This window comes from Tauraco erythrolophus, chromosome 18 (assembly GCF_009769465.1).
Source record: "Tauraco erythrolophus isolate bTauEry1 chromosome 18, bTauEry1.pri, whole genome shotgun sequence".
Lineage (NCBI taxonomy): Eukaryota > Metazoa > Chordata > Aves > Musophagiformes > Musophagidae > Tauraco > Tauraco erythrolophus.
In genome coordinates this window covers 17,161,651-17,178,184 of record NC_141482.1, presented here as the reverse complement: position 1 = coordinate 17,178,184, position 16,534 = coordinate 17,161,651, and the positions used below count along the sequence as shown (strand labels likewise).

At 48.1% G+C, this 16,534-nt stretch overlaps 1 protein-coding gene across 1 annotated transcript; it reads right to left on the bottom strand.

Annotated features, from left to right (window-relative positions):
• Window positions 1-7,538: 7,538 nt before the first annotated feature.
• MAPRE1 (microtubule associated protein RP/EB family member 1) lies at window positions 7,539-15,975 on the bottom strand. Its single transcript, XM_086623085.1, has 7 exons — window positions 15,941-15,975; window positions 15,136-15,259; window positions 12,334-12,479; window positions 10,927-11,131; window positions 10,435-10,544; window positions 9,614-9,766; window positions 7,539-9,234 (listed from the first exon to the last, which is right to left on the bottom strand). Exons 2-7 carry the CDS (start codon window positions 15,254-15,256, stop codon window positions 9,178-9,180), a joined length of 792 nt encoding a protein of 263 aa, XP_086479211.1. The 5' UTR covers window positions 15,257-15,259; window positions 15,941-15,975; the 3' UTR covers window positions 7,539-9,177.
• Between the last annotated feature and the right edge of the window lie 559 nt (window positions 15,976-16,534).

Sequence of the window (16,534 nt, the reverse complement as noted above, 5' to 3'; positions counted from 1 at the left end):
GGAAAAGGCTGCCAACCCTCTGTCCCTCTGACCTTCACCCTCACTCCAAGTGACAAACGGCTTCCTCGTGCCTCTGCTCCTTCTCCATCCCAAAAGAACTATGAATCAAATGTTTTTCATCCACAATAACCTTTAGAGAAAGACAAAAAGTTCAAGAAAAACTCCGCGGTGTTAGCTTGAAGCTCACTAAAAACGGAGAGAAACAGGAATTGAGGGTCTAACTGCACCTCCAACAGCAATTCACCACCTTGGGCTCCATCTAGAACAGCTGGCTTAGCAGGCAGTAACTGGAGCTGAGACTAGATGCTTCTGTTTAAACAGACCCTTCTGGGAAATGAAAAAATACTCCTTATGCAAAAAATTGTTTGTTTTCCCTCTTATGCTTCCTAAAAAATCTTCAGGAGAGCAGTGGCAATACAAAGGAAAAGCACTTCTCGCAGACATCTTTAACCATACGTTCACACAACACTTCCACCACCCCGTGACACTGCTCCAGCCCTTGCTTCCTCCACTCCCAGTTGTGCCAACTCTGAAGTCACTGGAAGGGTTTCACTCCTTGGGCTCTGTGTGGATGGAGAAGAGAGTTGCAAGGCAAAGGAAAAAAATGGAAGTGGGATGGAGTAGGAGAGAGGGGACCTTCTGCTTTGATGAAGAGGCAAACGTATACAAGAAATTCATCATAGTCTACCTCACTGAACACCTCCACAATCCCTAAAGAATCAGAACCACTTGTTTCTTGAATCATGGAATCAAGAATGGAAGCAGAAGGGACCTCAGAGCAGGGAGATCTAATCCAACACCTACCTACAGTACAGTCAGGATCTTTATCTTTCTGCTAAATGTTTTTTGCACTCTCCTTCGAAAGTCATGTTCTACTACAGCCCTGCCTTTACTATTAGAAAGAAAAAAAATTCTTTGTCTAGTATGGAATTTAATTCCACGAGTTTGTTTCACCACGGACACGGCCCGACTCGTTCTTTGCAACAGCCTTTTATGCCCACAGAGAGACTTCAGTCTCTTCCCCCAACCTCGGCGCAGCCTTCTCTCCAGGTTAGATGAACCTCAGCTCTCCTGGCCTTCCCAAGTAGGGCGTTTTACCTGGGAACATCTACAAGCCGTGAAGGAGAACAGCTGTCACCTCTTACATCCTGGTTTGCCTTTGGATGGCACAAGCCATTACATTTATGGTTTTAAATACAATAGCCACATCAGACTGATTAAACCAAAAGAGAACCCACTTAAAGGAGTCGTTTATCACCAAATCTATTGCTTTATAGTAGACATTGCTCGGAAATGAGGGACTGGTTTATTAAGCCAATTTCATCAGGGAGGATGCTCGTGTTTTCTATTTGATGAAAAAAAGGAATGCTTCAGTAGCAGACCCTTTTCACGGCAGCACAAGAGAACCATGTAAGTGGAAGACAAACACATGCAGCTCATAATGCAGGATTGTGCCTCAAAAATACCTCAGAGGGATCACTTACCTGGGCATTTTGGAGAGCAGGTGTGATTTGCATTCTTGCTCCTGAATTTGGGTAGCACATAGTGCAGATACTCCTCCTGCAAGACTGACAGTGATTTCATGTGCTCAGCATCAAAGGGAGAGCAGAGTTAATTGTCTGAGGTTCTGTAGTGTTGACAGAGCAAGAATTATGGAAGATACCTATGAAAATAAACACTGTCCTACCACCAGTAACAAATGATGTTCGATTTCTTTCTATTTTTTTTTTTTTAAATAAATCAGGAAATTACTTTTGCGACTGCTACTCCTTAGCCCTCATCTTTCATCAGAGGACAGTGTCATTACCCAGGCTATGAAGCATCACAGTCAATGCCAGTCCTCATAACATGACATCAATGCCTTCATTGTTAGTATTATCTGTAATTCCTTTCACTGCCATGCAGAACTCATCCAAACCTGTGAAAACAAGCACTGCAAATTGATACCTAGACTCAACCAGATAATTAATAACTGAGAAAAAAGATCATAAAGATGGCATGCTCTAATAGTGTCGTATCGAAGGCGAACCCAGAAAGAACCCTGCAGCACATTTCTACAGTTCCCACATCAGCAAATGGATTTATTGGGAGCCTAAATGGTGCAGTTCACAGCCATTACGCACCCAGGCAGGTATGGCACGCAGCTGTTTATAAACGGGCCATTTATACACACTGCTTTCCAGTTTCCACATGTATCTGCAACAGTTCTGCACATAAACCACTATGCAACTTTGAAGTACTGAAATTGTGTTGTGAATACCACTCACTAATCAAAACTTCCCTAAATTGATCAAAACAGAACCACAGTTTGCACGCTGTTAGCTTGCCTCGCTATTAGAAACCTCTAGCCTGAATGTTCCTCCCCTCCCAACAGGGAATGCCTGAAGGAGGAAGTGAAGTTACATTTTTCACAAAGAGCGTAACATCAACTAGGAGGGGAGGAAACTATTTTTTCATCAAATATTTTGAGCCATGTTTCCCAGCCCGTTTGTTGTTTGCTGTAAGTGATCAGAAAGAATATCTTGCACTCGCTGGGCGCAGGAGGCATCTCTGAAAGGCAGCCTTTGACCTCGGGCTGAAAACCAGTTTGATTCAAGAACGGGCTGCATGGAGCTTTTACGGCACACAGAGCCTCATAATTACGTCCTGCAGAAGCGGAGGAAGAGCTGCCGTACAGCAAATACCCCGGAAGACTCTTGCAAGGTTACTGGTTCCGACACTATCTCTGGTGATAAGAAACGGCCTCTGCTTGGGCAGCTCCACCACCCGAGGGACCAAGCTCTCCTCTCCTGCTGGCGTGATAACACCTACAGAGAACAGCCCCGTGGGAATGCAGCTAGCTGAGAGAAATTCAGGATAACACAAGAGTTAAACCCCAATTTTGGTAATTTACAGCAAATTTCAGCCCATCCTTAGCAGCACTGGTTTCCATCCCCAGCTGTGGTGCAGCTAACGGGAAATCGCCCGGATAGAGAGGGCACCGACGCCGCGGGCACGGCTGATGCAGCGGTGCTCCAGCGCGGTGGGTTCTGGGGGCTCATCCGCCCAGAGAGCAGCAGGGTGAGACTTTGGTCAAGTCTCCCAACAGTTCGCTCCGCACGGAAAACAAAACTTCCCCTGCAGAAGGATTACGTGAACCCGGAGCAGCCTCGAAGGCAGGGATAACTGCGCACACGTCCTTCTGACCGAAGAGCGCTGCAGGAAACTTCTAGTGCAGAAAAAAAACTTTTCTCCCCATGTCTAAGGGCCCCGAGAGCATCCTCCCTCCTGTAGATCTGGCTGGCAGGGCTTACACCATCTACTCATTTCAATGTCTTTATGTGAGCTTAAAACTATTTATTCATCCATGAAAAAAAAGGTGATACAAAACCCCCAAGCAGTGACGAAAAGTTTCAAAGAACCTTCAGAGCAATGAGCGGCTTCTTGCAGCTGTTTCATTGAGCCCATTCAAATTATGTTTTACCAGAGCTAGAGAATGCAGATTTTTTTAATTTTTTCTTTTTTTCTTTCTACTAACCTGCACCATGGCTGCTCGTTCCCCTTGAGCTGTTTTCGAAGACTAAGAGACCATTAAACAAGAGCAGCCCGGCCTGAAATGTCAGATGAATGCAGGAACCTCACGACCAGCTCTCCCCGACAATGCCCGACTGCAGCTCACACCCCAGCTCGTTTAAGATTCGCCAGCTCAGATGAAACTGTCAGGGTGGCCATGGCAGTGCCAAGCCCTGCACTTGCTCATCACCACACAACCAACCTCCCAGGCCCACATGACTCAAACCAACTTAATAACACGGCAGTAAGAAGGAAGAGCTCTCAATCCTTTATTACATAGGAGGAAACTGGGAGCTCTTAGGCTTTTCATATCCATCCAAGTATTTAATAAGGATCTACTGTGACTGGGATTTCTAGGGAGGTTCTGAAAGAGCAGCCTTATCTGCAAGAGAAGGAAAACAGATTCCTCCAGGAGTTCTGTGTGACTCATCTTCAGCACAGTATCAGACTGGATCATCAGTTGTCACTTCTTGTGGTGCTACTCACCCTTTCATCTGTTCCCACCTCCCCTGTGCACCCACTGGTCACAGGGAGACATCCCTCAGGGTCTGCTCCACCTCCCCACCTTCCCCTGGGGCTGCTGTGGAGCTCCACCATCCTCCTGACAGCCACTGCCACAAACCTCTCTGTCGGTTTTCCTCCTCGTTTTCCCAGAAAGCCCTTCAAGAGACAAGCCAAGATTAAATATGGGTTTGTACTCAGGTTTTGGAAATGGACCCACCTCCACTGTCCCCTCATTTTAACCTCAGCTGCTCATCGCTTCATAAACATCAATCTGCGGATCTCTGAATATGTCGAGATTTATATCCATGCTGTCCCAAGAGATTTAATGCCTCCTGAATGTCCGTTCATCCTTGTGCATCCCCTGGGGACAAAATCAGAGGCAGAGCACTATGAGAAGATTGACAGACAACCATCTTACAAACTTATTTTCAAGAGGAAGATGTCTGCAAAACATTTCCCAGACTTAAAAACAAAAACTACACCAGTTTGTGTTTCTACAGTTCTGACAGGTCAAAGATTTTTTTTAATATATAATATTTATATATGATACTTTAATATTATTATAGGTTTCTTGTCATATTATTTAAATATATATAGTTTAATAGACATTTATACATTTAACTATATACCAACATGTTATATATATACATATATATATATTTCCTTCAAAGGCCGCAGTTCATACAGCTGGCCAGCTGTGTTGAAAAAGAGAGAAAAGTAATTTTTACAGAAAGTGGCCTTTGCCTCTTCCAAGCTGCAATTGCCTTCTGGGAACTTTCTTTTGGTCTTAGGAAATTTCAGGAGTTAAGTTTAACTTTGTTCCTTCTCTGTTAAAGAGAAAAGAAAACCAAACATTTTCTTGCAAGATATTATTGTCCTGATGACAGCGTAAGTACGCATATCCTCAAAAATAGCGTTTTCTTCCAGGTAGCCCGATCCTTCAATTTGACACATATTACTCAAAAAAGAAACCCTCTTTGTTTTCCATTTCCTTGGATGGACTCTGCCTGTACCAAGACCAGCTCCTCCTCCGCAGTACCGCTCCCTGCCCAGTGCTCGTGCACCCGTTGTTCCTGTTTAGCCGCAGAGTACGGCACTTTTCCCTCCTTTCCTTAAAAGTGTTCTCCCACATCAGGTTTTATCATTTCACAGCACGAGCTCGTTCCTTTGCACGTACCGTGTTCCTTTCCACCCACAACCTCCCCTAGTTTCTACGTCCACGTACACCTTCCAGGTTCTCTAGTCACGCTGGTTTCACACCCACCCTGCCCCTCATTCTGGGCCCACCAGCTATCCCAACGCGGCGTCTGTGAGGAACTCGGACACAAAATCCCATCCCAGGAGATCTTACTTACCAGCAGAATTTGCTCAGGTCCCCTTTCAGCAAAACCAGTTTGCGTTTGTGCTCGCTGCATTCTAAGCATCACCAGTTACAGCGTTCCACACTCTCATCCAAACCGCTTGCACTTTCGTGTTCCAGCTACCCAGACGCAGATCTGCAATGACATCTGCAATGACTCCATCCCTCCTCGCCTCCTCTGCACCAAAAGATGAGTTAATTCTCCAGCTGTGCTGCTGACAACGCGCAGGTGCCCTGGCGCACGTTGGTTCTCCCTGCCAGTAGCCCGGGCGGTGGCACCCCTGCCAGCCCAGACGTACGTCAGGCACGGTCCACGTGCCACCGGGGCAGACTGGAATCTACGATCCAGTTCTCATCAGGTTTACACTGACTTGCAAAAAATACCTTTCTCTTGCGAGAAGCAGGTTCCAGCCCCATCCCTGGGAAGATGTTGTAAGACAGAAAAGCTCCCACGCCTGAAGGACACGCACGTCCCCGCGGACAGACACTCGACTGGACAGACTACACGCCGAGGCCTCGAGCGGCCACATTAAACAGTGCCATGATACAACAGCAAACATGGGTTTGGCCTTTATTTGAAGGCTTTTAACAGTTACAATAAGAATTGTCATTGCAAACCAGGAATTTTTAAAAAAATCAAACAATCAAAGTTAAAAAAACATCCACAAGTCCACCTGCAAGTAAGACATGTTGGTACAGAACGGAGATGTGAGCTTTTGCTTCTTCCATTCTGTTCATTTTTCAAATACCTGATAAAACTAAGACAGTAAGAAAGGCTGGATGCTACTGGAGCTTTCTGGCAGGTGAGCACTTAATCTTTAAGAGCATATACTGTACCAGTGTAACAGAGTAGCTACGTTAAGCCTACGGGTTTGAGTTGGGCCCATTGTTGTTATTTTCTTCTCAAAAAGGACATTAAAAAACAGATTATGCCAAGATACCTATGACATAGTCACAAGTTGACTAGGTGAGTTTGCCCCCATTCTATCTATAACTCATCTCGGTAGCAAAGAAGTGGTGTGAGCGATCGGAAATCGCGGCGGCGTTTGACTTACAGGGCTGCAGCTCCCACTCGGTTTCACGAGGCACATCCACACGTTCGGCAGCCCCACACGTGCACGAGCTGTTTCTGACCCATCAGTCTCTTTGAATGAAAGGAGGTTTGCTTGCTTTGCTCACAGAGATCCAAGTCAACCTAACGCGACCCACCTGACGACCCGGGTGCTTCACAGTTCCACACGTGCAAACCCGTTACAAGGAGACTTGAAGCAACCAGGTCCCAACGCGCAACTGGACTGCAAAGAGCAGACACCCAAGAAGTCCTCTTCAAATTCAGCCACGTCCTATTGCCAGCTTTTGCTTTGAGTTGCTGGAACAATGGAATATTTAGAGTCGAAAAAAATATGCTTCCGACCTTAAAGCACGTAAGTAATGGTAACGAAGATTTTATGTGCATCAAAACCCCGGTTCTACGTCTGCACGTCTGTAGCCCAGCCCCAGCAGGCATCGCCAGCAATGCCCATTCTGCAGAATAGGGCCTCCACAGAGCACTCCGGGGGCAGGGGGGGTTCTCCAGCACGACAGAGAAGCCCTGCAGGGAACACGTCCAATTTCAAGGTTAGATACATCACAGAAGCACTTCTCCAAAGACGCTGGTCTGCGCACGCGTCTGTGACCTCAAATGAAACACATCAAGTTCACAATCTGCTCACAGAGACTGGCCACAGATGCAATTAACGTCGTTTGTGACTAATAAGCAGTGTTTTAGCAGTTTTCAAACACTTAAAACACGCTTAAAGTCATGTGACAGCATTCCTGTTACACAGCCCCATTCTCACACCATTAGGAGGACGAAGCCAACACCACACTCACACTCCATCCACTTGGGGGGGGGGAGCAAGGGGGAAAAAACAACCCAGAACTCAAGCAGTGGCTTCCCCCAGCACACTCCAAGGAGAGTTTGAACACGACTGCTACTCCAGTTAGCACCGACTAGAACTAGGACTGGAGAATGAGAGCTGATATTCCAGGTCCTGCAAGCTTCAACGTGAAAACCATCACCCACTTTAGCTCTGCCTAATGGTATCTGAAAGCACGAGAGACTCCAGCAGACATGACACTCTTGAAATACAGAACTTTATTTAGAAACTGCTTAAAATAGAAAAACCCTGTCAAGAAAAATCCAAGTCAAATATGGTTTCTCAGTAAAATGGAGTTTTAGGGCAACGAACGTCTAAAAGGCCACAAGAGAAATAGCACCACTGCAATTTCAAACAATGGCTAGATACTTGCATTTTTGGCATTCACTGAATTTGGGTTTTTCTCTGAATTTTACAAAGATTCATGCACTACACAACAATTACCATAAAATGCTCTCCTACGCACATTTTAGGACAAGCTACCACCAGAAACGAATGAATACAAGCACAACAGGACCGATCAATCTCAGTAGTGAAGGGGGATCAGAAGTCTTGCAGGATCTTGCCAAACACAACAGTAATGAGGGGTATGATAGCAAAAAAAAAAAAAAAGACAGTTAAGGAAAGTACTTTAAATATTAATATTTAAGTTAGTCTCAGTACTGTATTTTCTGCAATAACATTAGCTCTGTTAGCCAGCATCTTTTAGCTTTTACCCCAGACGACTACTGAACTGGCAAGTATTATTATATATGCCCTGGTCTGAAAGGAAAAAGAAAAAAAAAAGAGACAGAAAAATAATAATCCTTACGTGCTCAGTTCACTTTCATGCTAAGATAGTTGCACGGTGCAAGTCCTGCTGCAACTATGGGATTTGATCAGTGTTCCCCGGGATGGGAAAGCAAAAAGAACAAGCGAGAGACCAAAAAGTATGCCAACGAAAATAAAAAGAAACAGGACAAATAGCAACAAGAGCCAGGAAGGAAAATTACTTCTGATCAGAACATTTTAGGCAGTCAGACTGGACGTCCTTTTCTCTTTTTTTCGTTATTTTGTTTCTCTTACAGAAAACACAGTACATTTTGGCAAAGTCATTAGCCACAATGCCACAGAAAAAAGGCTTTAGCACTCTTCAAGGTAATTTATGTGTCTCAGCTGTTCATACTCCCTCTAATCTTGTGCCAGGCAACGTTAAGGCCTATTTCATGGAGAACTAATCACTTCGTGAGCAGCTTCAGACAGGAATGGAGTTTTGTTTCAACAGCCCCTTTCGAGCGCCCGCTGACAAGGCGAGGTTGCCACGCGTGGCTCTCCGACAGCAGGGAGTGGAGTTCAACAAGCGCCTACCCCAGGACGAAGCACATAAAATCTCCCGTCACATTACTTCAATTTGGCATACGGAAGCATATTTTAAATACTCTTAAGGCATTTTATTATAATTTCTGTGCTGCAATTTCACATTTACTCCATCTTTCTGTGAGTCAGAGTCTTTAATTTCTCTACTACACACCACCTCGGATACAACAAGAGTCTTCCCGCAAACCAGTGTTTTACCAGCAAACCCTTCTGCAACGAGTTCCAAATATTCAGCCTCTTGCTCCCTAAATATACCACCTAGATGTGAATACTGCTCTGCTACAAAGTGAGAACGAGCTCCTAACTCAAACCCACTGTAGAAAGTGAAACTTCCACAAAGTGCACTTTAAGAAGAGGTACTTTTTTTGCTTATGGAAAGAAACCAGTGAGTCCTCTAAGAATAAAGTGGAGTATTTTACAGTTAAGCACATGATCTGGGGCAAAGAATTCTGATGTTGCTGCTCTGCTGGTACAGTATGTGGTCTGTTAATACTCTTCTTGTTCCTCCTGCGGTGCTCCTTCGTCAGGTATCACAAAGCCTTCCTGAAGGGGAACAAAACACGTGCTTTAATGAAAATCTGATGTCAAACCATTCCTGGCTACTCTGTACACTTTTCTCTTCCTTTACTTTGGATAGATATCCTTAAGTCAGCACTTACAACATCAAGATATATTACCAGAAGAGTTATTTTCCTCATCTTTGATCTATTTGTTACATACTTTTCATGAAAGGCTAACCTCGTCTGCTGCCTGACTACAATTATGTTATCTGTTCCTTTATTACAGGAAAAAGCTAGGCCATAAACCTACAAGAAAAAAAAAAAAAACAAGTAGAAATAGAGGGAGCCCTGGAAAGCAAACCAGCTTCCAATTACAAGGGGAGGGAGGAAGCACACGGTACAATTTGTACCAGATTACTCACATCTGTGGCATAAAGAATTTCCACAATCCTCTGCAACACTGGATCGTTCTCCCCTTCGTTCTCCTGGCAGATCAATTCGATGTTCCTCAATTTGCCAAAGTAGAAGTCTCTCTCCTTCTCCAGGTCCTCGACAGTAAGTTTCAACACATTGATCTGCCAAAGGGCATCAGTAACCACTTACTCACTGAAGACAGAACTCGGCAGTACCTGCTCCAAAGGCAGAGACCCCCGCGTCCCCCGCGGGGTGCGAATATGGAAAGCACTTCGGAAGGAGCCCAGATGGGGGGAAGGGACTGGGAGAGGAGGAAAAGGTCTGGTTCTCAAATTGTGTTATTATGGCCACAACAAACACCCAGTCCAGTACCACTGGGAAATTCTGAAGGCTTCTTACACGAAATAGGTAAAGCACTAACTGCCCGTGGTTTTTCTTTACTACCACATTCCTTCAAGCCAGCCCTGGCGCTGACAGCGGCTTTAGCTGTACGACATTCAGTATTTCAGGGAAGCAGCAGCTGCTCCTGGCTCGGTTGGAATGCCGTGGTAGCTGCACCGCAGCTGTGGAAATACCTAAAACCAAGGCTGTGTGTGACAGGGCGCACACTGGGGTTAATGCCGGGGTACTCGTGTACTGCAGAGAGGGTTTCGCTCCTGTCGCGAGAGCCGGACCGTTACGACGAAGCGATTCTAAACGAGCTTACTAGACTCAGATCGTTTTAATTCCATCTGCCTGACCCAGTCATGTCGTGCTGCTAAAAAACAAAAATCTGCACATAAACCTACAAAGCACAGGTCAGCACACAGGGCCATTTCGGTCAACACACCTGCTCAATCAATCCTGCTGATTCATCATCTCCTGCAGCCTTCTTGACCATCCCAGTACCAGCTTTGGGAGTCGCTGCGGTCCTCTGCGTAACGATGGGCCTCTGTGGGGCTGCAAGATCAATTCAGTGTTAGTTCCTCTCAGAACACCCTTTTTCCTCCTGTAAAGGTACTATCCCCCTTCCGAACACGCTTAGGCACGTAGGACTTTGAAGATATATTCCTTCCTTTTTCTTGACTCCACGTGACATGTCCCATTTTTTTTCAGCATGCATCGGCACAAATCCTTGCCACTTTCTCTTTTAGAGAAGATTGTTCTTTCTGTAGCTTCCAGGTAACTGGGTGCTACAGGATGACTCCGTGTTTGAAGCCCAGCATCTTTGAAACGAGATGGAAAATACTGTGACTTCATACACTGATTTTAAAGAGCAACCCAGTCTTATTTTCCCCAGAGTTTTTAACGATCTAGATAATCTTTTAACTATTTTCTCTACCTGCACTGCTAGAACTGAGAGATTTCTTGGGTTTGTTCACAACTGGAGCAACAAGGTTTGGTGCTACTGTCTCTTGGCCTTGTCGAGCAGCAACAGGGTCATACTCCTTCCCATCATAGTTTGCATCAAAAAATTTTTTGAACCACTGAACAAATTCAAAGTTGTCCTGAAATTTTCCTTTCACTAGTTTGTCCACAGGAATTATCTGGAGGAGGGGAAAAAAAAAAAAGTCAAACTCATATTAAGGGTAAAGAACCTCTCTCTCTCTCTTTTTATATGAAGTTCTAAAATTAGTGCACTTAGAAGATACACAAATGTAATTCTTTGTCCAGTCTAGATAAAATTCTCCTTGAACATAACCGTATGTCATAGTAGGATTTTTGCTAATAACTGGAATTAAAAACAAATCATGCTTTCACTGTGAGGGTGCACAGAACTTTAAGCAATTCTGCAGCGAGGTTCCTGCTGCAGCAAGTCTCAACACAAAACCTCCCTCTGCAAACCGCAGCGGGCTCATCCAGCGCTCGCGTTCACGGAGCTGAGAGCTGACTGAGCGCACAGACTGCGAACGCAGAGCCGCCCACGACCTGAGCATCCTCTTTTTAGTCATTACAGTTACAGCTTCTCGGGAACCAGGAGCACAAGCCAAGATTATCACAAAGATGCAGCAAGTTGTGAAGTCTTGTCTGTGGCCATGAGCTGAGAGCCCACAGGCTGGCAGGGGCCGGGAGCCACCACCGTTATGTGATCACAGCTGGCTCTCCAGGTCCAGACACTGCACCAGCAGCTCCCTCCCAGCAGAAGCCCTGTTAAGTGCATGTTGAAGCTGCCACCCAACATGGAATGAGATGCTGTCTTAAAGAGAAGAAAAACACCAACACAGAAACGTTCTGCCTCATAACAAACGTGCCATCCGTAGCTATTACCTAAGATAAGCCACCCTTCCACAAACACAACCATCATTCAATCCAAAGTTTTTTTCCCCACAGATCCCATTTTCACTGTCTTAAAATTACATACACTTGCAAAAAGGAATCTGAAATCCTTTGGACCACCACACCAGCAGGTTATGGGAATGTACCTGGTGCAACGATGGTTCAAACAGGAAGCTCCAGTAAACCTTATCTCCTAGAAATTTCAGTAATCATCTGTGCTACATAAATTGCACAGAATTTCAACGGAATGACTCGTCTCATCATCAAGAACTGGAAACCTAACGTTAGCTGGAGTAAAGCAGATATTGTCCTAGATCAAGAGAGGACCCCAATGCGAACCAAAACCAAAAGTTTTGAGATTTACAAGCCAAAAGCAAACACTGTTCCCAGACCTTTTCAGCTCTGAATGTGAAAGCACCTTCCATCTACTTTGATATTAAGAGCAGAGAGGATCAGTTACAACCCAGCTTACTTTGTCAACACCCATTCGCTTAAAACCTGCTTGTAGAACCTTGAAGTTTTGAATGTATTCGTGTTCCAATTTGGCTTGAAACTTCACTTTCTTGAGTGCTACAGAACCTGGGAAGAGCATGTCCATAAATTGACAGTATGCAGCACCTGCCAAAAGAAAAAGAATACAAATCCTTGGATGAATCAAGTCAGCTCACCAGTCCACGTACGTTACTCTTCAGTCAGATCAGCAAACTGACCTGACTCATTCCTCAGCTGCACAACCCCAAAAAGGCAAAACAGGAAAACAGGAACCTTCAGTCTCCTGTTTTGGTGCAGCACAGTCGTAAATACGCTTAAGCGAGCTGCAGAACCAAAAGTTTGGCTCTCATGACCAAGAGCAATCCTGGCTCCATAATTCCAAGAGAAAAAAAAAAAAAATCCAATAAGGACTTTCTTCATGGACATCAGTACAGATCTGAAGTGCTACACATGTCCCACAGGCATGTCATCTCCTCTTACCAACGCTAATAGAACTAAACTAGAAAAACAATTATTCTAAAAGTTATATTTAATCCTTATTAAAACAGCGATATATTTACTTACTACAAACAGAATCTATACACAACTCAAGGTGCCCTCAAAGCTAAGAGGCCAAATTAAGCTGAATTATATTTAAATCAAGCCTTAAGCAAAGAACTGAAATGAGACAGTGCTTCTTCCTATTAATTTTAAATCTTTCATGTCCTTCAACTCAGCTCTTACTGTAACAGAAGCAAAAGAGGGATTCAGTTCAGCCACAAAGAACAATCACCTCCAAAAAAACCATAGCTTTTGTAGAACATAGACACTCATTTTAAAAAAAAGATATTTTTAAACTACATCCCCACTCTGCAGTGACGACACACAGCTGTGTGCCACTGAAAATACAAGCACAACGTTCTGAGTGTTATTCCCTCCACTAGTGCCAATGAACTAAGGGCACGTGGAGAGAAATGGAAACCTTGACCTCAACCAAACCGCCACCTGCCAGCCGTTTGGGAGGCACCACAGGCAAACCAGTAACACAGCACGGTGCTGCCCTAAACGAGTCCATTCGCCTCGAGCACGGGTAACAAAGTCCTACACTGTTCACTTTCTACCAAGGTATTTTTCAGGTGTTTGTGGCTCCCACTGCCACCTGCTACTAGAAGATTGCTAGGTGCCAATGAAGAACCTTGCTGTTTGATCTCCACTGCCTCTCAGTCCACTTGCTGAAGAACTCCACTGCCCAGCTCAAACACTAGGTGACTTGCTGGAACCCAGGGGTGTGCTAACTGTTAGCAGCCTGAGCGACAAGCGTGATAAAAAAACAGAGATCACAGCATAAGCCAAAGGTTGTCTTTCAAGGTGGGGTTTTTTTGAGGGTTTGCTTGGGTTTTTTTTTTGCATTTATGCAACCCCAAACTGCTGCTGTCACTACTGCCCTTGCCAGAGGTAGCAAAGCCAGCTTGGAAACTCCGGTTTTCACGTGACCATGACAGACAGTGAAAGTCACTTCCGTACCTGCAGAGGCACGAAGCGTTTTTGCAGACACGGGCAAGGGACGTTATTCGGCGCACACCACATCGACGGCTCTCAGCCTTCTCCCGAGAACAGGGCAGCTGAAACTCCATCGAGCCAGTGTTAATCATCCCCACTTCTCGGAGACAGAGCTCTCGCAGCATTCCAGATTTACACCAATTCTAAGCAAAACCTCTCAGTCGTATAAATCAACGCCACACACGACAGGTTTTTAACCTGCCTGTTTCCCTTAGTTGTAGATCTTCAGTTCCTTCATCCTTACAGCTTTTCTCCATCATCTCACTAGACAAAAGCCACTACAGATACCTGTTGGATGTCTATTGTAAGTCCTCTACTTCTCTGTAATCTCTGCCAATGTTTCTTCCACAGGCTGTATCGACAGCCCCAAACTTATTTTAAATTTATTCCACCTCCAATCTCCACATCTCTCCTTCTGTGAGCAACACCTTATCTCAAACTCACTGTACGAGCTGCGCTTCCACTTTTCACCAAGTCCCTTTCACCTGCCTGTTGCAGTTATCCAAATCACCATCTTTTACCTAGGCTGCACTTTAGCCTTGAGGTTTTTTTCAGCTCTTACTCCGCAGACTATTATTTTTCATTCGTTGCTACAAGCCTCCTCCCACACACAAACACTCCTCCCTGTGATGACACTTGACTCCCTTTCGGTCCCACAATCACTTCCCCTTTTCTGGCTACAACTCTCTCTGAGATTCAGCTGTGCCCACGTCAGCTCAAGCTGCAGCACGCCGGGGCGACGCGGACCGACGTGCTTCTTCACCATAAGGAGCCGCGAAGTCCTGAAGGTGAACCCACGAGTCACCCTCACACCGACCTTCTGCCCAACCTCCCACACCCCCAGCTGTTCTCTTCCATAAGAGCCCACGTTTGTTTATGCTCATCACTACACTTGTAAGACTCACTCCATCCATCAAGATTAAGCGCTTAATTCCCCATTGGAAAACACCCTTTCCTAAAAGTCCTTTCTCCGTGGTAACCCCCATTCCTCCTCATGGCACCTACGCTGCAGTGAGTCAGACGGATGTGCCTTTTCATTATGCTCACATTATTAACAACCATTTCAATAAAACTCTAACCGCAACCAGATGATAACACTGACCATGACCCTGTTCATACCAGGAGTTCAGCCACCGGCATGGCCACAGAGGGCCAGCACAGATGGCTCACACAGCGCAGCTGTATTCCTACAGAACGCGGGGGCACATGGAATTTGGGGTTCCTCCCACCCGGAGCCCCTCACCTGAGCACAGCTGCTCAATCTTTGTCAGCGTCAGCTGCAGAGACTCATTGATCCAGGCGAGCATGTCGTGCCGGCTCAGGTTATCGCTGGTCACTGACGTAGAGTACACATTAACTGCCATTTTCTGCAAGCCAGAACAAGGGTGTGAGAAGCGCCAGGGCGGGCACCGCGCGTCCCCCCGCGGCACCGGGCCCCGGTTCGCCGGGCCTGCCGAGGACGGGGATCCGCGCTTCTCGCAGCAGAACGAGCCCCGCAGCGCTCGCACGGAAGCCCCGATCCCCGGAATCAGCTGCGCCGACTCGCTCAGCCCTCACCCGCCGCCCGGGCGCGGCACGCACGCTTCCCGGTCGCCCACGGTGTCTCTCCAGGGAGGAATACCAGGCGGCCGGCCCCCGCCCAGCCCCGCCGCCACAAAGCGGAGCCGCCGCGCCCGCTGCCCGGGCCGCAGCGCCCCGGTGCAGCTGCCGCCGGGCAGGGCCGGCCGCGCCGCACGCCTCCGCCGCGGGCGGGGCACGGCCCGCGCCCCCCTCCGTCTCCCCCGCCGCCGCCGCCGCCGCGCCGCGCCTCCCCCCCCCCGCCGCCACAGCGGGCACGGCACTGCACTCCGCTCCGCCGCCGCCTCCCGCCGCGCTCCCCCGCGGCAGGCGCGGCCCGGCCCGGCCCTGCAGGCCTCACGCCGGTCCCCGCGCGGCCCGCCAGGCGCCAGCCCGCCCCACCCGGCCGCTCCCCGGGCCCGGGCCCGGACCCGCCTCCGCGCCCGCCCGCGGCCCCGCCGCCGCCCCCGCGGCGCGGCCCGGCCCGTTACCTGCCCCGCTCGCGCCCCGTCTCCGCCGCGTTCAAACCGGCCCCGCCCGCCTGCCCGGGACCACGTCACGCGCACGCTGCGCGCTCGCGTCACGCGCACGTCGCGGCGAGCGCCGCTCGGCGGCGCGGGACGGAGGGGGGGGGGGGGGAAGGGGGCAGCCGGTTGCTAAGGGGCGGGGCAACCGCCGCGTTGCTGCGTCCGCGGCCCCGCCCACCCCGCGCGCTGCCTTGCCTGCGATTGGCGGAGCCCCTGGCCCCGCCCACACCCGCGGCGTCCCGCGTGCCGCCGGGGCCGCGCCCGCCCCCCCCCCCAGCCCGAGGAGCCGCCGGGGCCGCGCCGGGCCCGGCCCGTCAGGGCGCTCCGGGACCGGCGGCCTCGGGCTCGCACGGCCGGTTCTGCCGGGGCGCTGCGCTGCGCTGGGCCGTCACCGCGGCGGGCGGCGGCGGCAGGAAGGGGCAGCCGCGCTCCATCCCTCGGTGGAACCCCCTTCCCTTCCACCGGGGGGATTTCCCCAAACGAGGGCTGCCCCCTCATACGGAAATACCGATTTTTAATTAGGCGGCGATAAACGGCACACCGTTGACGCGGATCCCC